This window comes from Nicotiana tomentosiformis, chromosome 1 (assembly GCF_000390325.3).
Source record: "Nicotiana tomentosiformis chromosome 1, ASM39032v3, whole genome shotgun sequence".
NCBI classification, from domain to species: domain Eukaryota; kingdom Viridiplantae; phylum Streptophyta; class Magnoliopsida; order Solanales; family Solanaceae; genus Nicotiana; species Nicotiana tomentosiformis.
In genome coordinates, this window is record NC_090812.1 from 91,585,069 (window position 1) to 91,590,411 (window position 5,343).

The 5,343-nt window shown below is 36.5% G+C and overlaps 1 protein-coding gene across 1 annotated transcript; it reads right to left on the bottom strand.

The window, feature by feature from the left end:
- Positions 1–678: 678 nt before the first annotated feature.
- Positions 679–3,835, bottom strand: LOC104089383 (polygalacturonase At1g48100-like). Its single transcript, XM_009594252.4, has 6 exons — positions 3,162–3,835; positions 2,386–2,553; positions 2,204–2,248; positions 1,903–2,110; positions 1,734–1,818; positions 679–1,442 (listed from the first exon to the last, which is right to left on the bottom strand). Exons 1-6 carry the CDS (start codon positions 3,564–3,566, stop codon positions 935–937), a joined length of 1,419 nt encoding a protein of 472 aa, XP_009592547.1. The 5' UTR covers positions 3,567–3,835; the 3' UTR covers positions 679–934.
- Between the last annotated feature and the right edge of the window lie 1,508 nt (positions 3,836–5,343).

Sequence of the window (5,343 nt, forward strand, 5' to 3'; positions counted from 1 at the left end):
AGAGTTGGAAAGGGTAGTGTGCATGCAGACCTTACCTTAACTCTGAGGTTAGAGAGGTTGTTTTCGGCAGACCCTCGACTAAAGAAAAGATTAAAAAAAAAAAACCGTTGTCAACTAGCACTAACAACAACTTGTTAGGACTCACTTGATATAAGAATTCACATTTATAAATAAAGAAAACGACATGTGAAACTTTTTCCAACTTTCATTTTACTTAAACTCCAATATTCTAATTAATTGAAGAATTAAAATATGCTTAATCATATATCACAAATATCAGAATAAGAATATGTCGATATTCCAGGGACCAAAAGGAATTTTCCCCATGATAGGACGTTCATTACTTGATTTAAACTAGGATTATACAAAATAAACTAAAATATGGCTATGAATCAGAGTCAGAGTCAGGATTTGAAATTTATGGGTTCAGGAATCTAATCTGTTTAAGTTACTGGGTTCTTAATTAATAAATTATTTATATTCGATAAATTTCTTAAGACAAATACATAGTTTGGACAAAAGCTAATGGGTTCGGCCGAACCCGTAAGCCGTGCTCTAGCTCCGCCCCTGCAATGAATGAGTCATAAGTGTCCATGCTAGGTGCTAGCATTTGCAAATATATATATTACTGGAGGCCAATATAATATGCATGAAAGACTGGCCATTACTTCTTGCATGTACGAAATAGAGAATTATATTACTGATAGAAGCAACGGAAGCACAAAAATATTACATCAAGTACTGAAGAGGAAAACCTAAAGTTAAAATCTCAAGGGAAACATGTAAAGAATAAGCTCCCCTTTCTCTAAATTACATTACAGCGATTTACTGGATTTCCATCTCAAGATCCATCAATCTATAACCTGATATGTACAGAAACAAAAAGGGATCGCACAATCAGGCAACATAATGGCTAGCTGTGCAAATATCATTATCACGAGCAATAAGCCAAGTCATTATTTTCAAACACTGCTGGAGGATTTCCCTCTAACAAGCAGAAAATAGGCGGAATAGTTAGTGTCTCTTGTCCACCATATACGTTCCAGCAAAACGGATCCAACACTAAGTCGCCTTGAGCAGGCAGAAGTTCTATGTCCGAAAGTGTTATGTTAGTGCAGGGGATAGTGTCACTACAAGCAAAATGCATTGGCGGACTTCTGATATCATAGGTTCCTTTTATGCTAGAGTACTCAATGTCTGAAACGGACACTGCTGAGGTGCGATTGCTGCATTCTTTTGAGAGGCAGTAGAATTGGTCTATTATTATGGGATTCCTTACGTTGTCCATGTGAATATTAAGGAAGGAAATTCCAGATACTGCTCCAAATCCACCTTGCCATGTCTTGATCCTTACTCCATTATCTGATTCCTTTATCACTGAGTCCCTCACTGTAATGCTTGATACGCATGCTCGCGAGTTGTGGTTGCCTAAACTTCCAATGCTACAATGACCAAACAACCTATCAGTTCATCTAAAAGATTATCGCATTTTACTAAACTGCCCAAGTAAGGACTAAATCGCATTATACTGGCCGTATAATTTTTTTTAACAATATCAAAGTGTATGGAAGTTAGACTCGTTCTTATATTCCTTTACAATTTTGCTTTTACAGATGAAAGCATATTACTTGTACTAGTTATATAAACAAACATTTTGTACATCCAGTTCTGAAGATAGTATTATATAGTCACCCCATTAAGCAAGTAGCTAGAGTATTATTACTATATTCCACCTGATTCCATGTCCTCCAGGTCCACAAGTGAGATTCCTAATATCCACATCGTGACATCCTGCTCCTATTGATACACAATCATCACCTATAATATAGTATACAAATTAAACCAATGGCAGTTGAACGTTATAAGGAGGTATATTAATAATTATTAAGTAGAATTACGTACCATTAGAGATGAGTGAATCGTATATTTCAACATTGGTGGTCTGCTCTATGTGAATACCATCAGTGTTGGGACTCCAGGCTGGGGCTGTAATGTGTAGGGATTCTATATGCACATTCTTGCAGTTATCGAATCTAAAATTAAATTGTGGACTATTCTCCATCCTAATTCCTTCCACCGTTAGATTTGAGCTCATGAAAAATCTAATGGCCTGCAAGTATACACGTACCAAATTTCACAAAATCTGCTATTTATGTACAAATTAAAGGGATGCTTAGTGGTAAAAGTTTATTGTTTCACTCACAATTGGGCTGTCACATGGTCCAGGCAGTGTACTTCCATTAGGTCCCTGTTGTTGTACTGAGGATTAGATAATACGTTCATTCGTACGTGTAAAAAGATTAATGAAATTAACCACTATCCTTTATATTATATAGTAAAAAGAAAAGGAATAAAGTTGGCACGTAGTAAGTTTATAGTGCATACCTTATGTGGTTTGCAGGGCAGATTCCACCACTGTTCTCCCCTTCCATCTATGACGCCTCCGCCTTGCAGTGACAACTCATCAACTCTATAGAAAACTAGCCACTGCCGCCTGCTGTTGTTGCCCGGCCACGACTCTGGTCCATCTGGCGGCATTATTGTTCCTTCCAGCTTCCCATATTGGCACACAATTTCAGTTACATAAACAAAAATCCCTCACTCTTCCATTTTTTTTTTTGCTTCGAAAGAAATACTATTACTACAACATATGTACCACATTACATAATAATAGAAATTTTTAGTACATCTAAATTACAATAGAAAATAGGGTATACTCCCAATGTTTCATTTTATATATATAGCACAATTTAACGTTCAAGTAAGAATGATATCTGAAATGTTTTAACTTTAAACTTCTCATTTTACTTTTGGTGTGATCACGAGTTCGAGTCGTGGAGATGCTTGCACCAGAGTAGGCTACCTACATTATACTCACTAAGGTGTGGCCTTTCCCCGGACCCTGCGTGAATGCAGAATACTTTATGCATCGGACTGCCTTTTTTTAAATTAAAAAAAAAAAATTACCCTCAGGATATCAGCCATATATGAGCATGTTTAACAGTACAAATTCTAGTACTTTTGGTCTGCATTGACTATCATTAATCCTTTTTTATTTATTTATAAACTCCGTGTTAGCTCAAACATTGCCGTATAAAATGAAATGGAGGGAGGACATTGAAAGAAAACAAATACTACTAGTAAGTATCTTAACTAGGTACCTGAAAGACCAAACCACTTTGACAGGGACCAGTAAAAATAGTGGATTGGATCATGAAAGAATAACCAGAGGGAACGAAGATGACCACTGACTCAACTTGACAAGCGGCATCCCACGCTGCTTTGAAAGCTTCAGTGTCATCTACAATGCCATCTCCTACTGCTCCAAACGACCTCACATCATAAACACCTTCGTCAGCGGGTGAATTAGAAGGTTCAGGTGGAATAGAAGGCGGATATGATATGTGGGAATGTTTGTGTTTATTCTTATTGTGATGGCCGCGGTGGCCGTGGTGATGATATCTAGCTGTAACATTATGGCTGCATAATAACACCATGAATAATGCAACTACTGTCATATAGAAAATGACAAGCAGTACTGGCACACGGGTTGATAGCGATGCCATCTCAAGTATCGAATGAACAGACCGAAAATGACTAGTGGTAGTAAAAGTTCCTTTCAATTGGGTGAGGGTTGAGGAAATTCACGAATCAAGGAAAAGACTGTGTTGTTCAGAAAGTGGAAAGGAACTTAGAAGAGTTTTTATGGGAGGCAATTCCTGGCAAATGTCTCAACTTGCACATAAACAAATAAAAAGAAATGGAGCGTGTGTGTGAATGTTTGTGTTTCAGCACTACTGCATACAGAAGCCGAAAGGCTGAGTTCATTTATATATCTTTGCCCTGGACTCTTGGTATATATAGATGACTAATACTGACCTACACACTATAACTTTATTTACAAGAAGAAGCAGCAATGAAAGTTTTAATTAGAAGAATTTGAGTATTTTTTTATATATAATCAAAGTCACGATTTTATTATCACATGGGCAAAAATACACTTTGATTGAAGGGATCTGAGCCTGAACTTCCGCTACATCTAGAGGGATTTGAATTCTATACACTTACATTAGTACTAATTTTTTTTAGGTTATAATCTATCTTTGCCGTGGAGTCTTGGTACAATATGCCGTATACAGATGACTAGATACAGACCTACAATTATTTTAGATAAGCATTGGTTGGTCTATTGTCATAACTCAGTTATTCCAATCTGAAGTTAATATGTACTTTACATTATATTATTTTTTCAAATAATCTAGTCTTGTGGATGTGTGTATAATGTATATATTATCTAATATACTATAAGACAATTATTATGTAAAACAATTAATTAAAACTTTCGGCAACAACCTCTCTGCTCTTCCGGGGTAGAGGTAAGATTGCGTACATCTTACCCTCCCCAGACCCCACTTGTGAGAAACTACTGGGTTTATTGTTGTTGTTATTTCGGAAAATCAGTGTCGGATGGAAACAGGCCATTTTGATAGGAGACATTTAATTTCCTATCTGAAGTTACAGTAGTTAGAATTGATACAAAAATGCAAATATAGGTAAACCAAATACTAGTAATCTAGTGCAGGAAACTGGCCATTTTGATAGGAGACATTGGCTTTTTAGAGAAGGTGGAGGCCGCGCATGCAATGACTCTGCCCCTGGAAAAAAAGGTAAAAACGGAATAACCAGAATCCTTTGCCTTTGCTTTTGAGTGCGTGAGTTGGTGGGTGAATGAATGGCCATTAACTTGAAAAAAAAGCCATTCCCCCTCTCCCTAGCCCTTCGGCTACCCCCATGTTCTTCCCCATAACTTTCATCACCTTTTCTTTTCGGGTCCCAATTTTTTTACTTATTTTTCAATCCCCTGCAAAACAGTTATACTTTTTCTCTCCCTTGCATTTAAGATAATACTACTTGCAACCCTACTTTATTATAAACATTTAATTTCATATTGATACGTCTGATAAACGTTGGTACCGCCAGCAACTTTAGTTTCCACGTTGAGTACTATTTTAAAAAGTTCAGATAATTAATTACTGACTAAGAAAGTAAGATTCTCCTCAGAGCTCAGATTCGTATATGCTAATCCCTTTCGACTAAACCATTTCATCTTTCACAAATTCAAAAGGACAAAACAATGTGCTCGAGTCAAATCTGATTTTAGTATATAGGTCACTACTACTACTACTAAGTTAATTGCTGTAAGTTTCCTGATTAGTAAAGTAATCATTGATGACAGAAGGCGTGAATTCTTGTGGTCCTCAAATATTTTACTTCCATTTCGATCATCTCCTTTCAAAAAAACTGTTTTAATGGAACAACTTCAAGACAAGCTGGTTCGCGATA

Bases quoted from the DNA above. Each gene is read 5' to 3' on its own strand.
- LOC104089383 (XM_009594252.4), bottom strand. From the start codon at position 3,566: ATGGCATCGCTATCAACCCGTGTGCCAGTACTGCTTGTCATTTTCTAT. The intron at 2,111-2,203 runs GTGAGTGAAACA...GTATACTTGCAG, and splicing joins GACCATGTGACAGCCCAATT to GCCATTAGATTTTTCATGAG. The intron at 1,819-1,902 runs GTACGTAATTCT...ACTATATTATAG, and splicing joins CGATTCACTCATCTCTAATG to GTGATGATTGTGTATCAATA.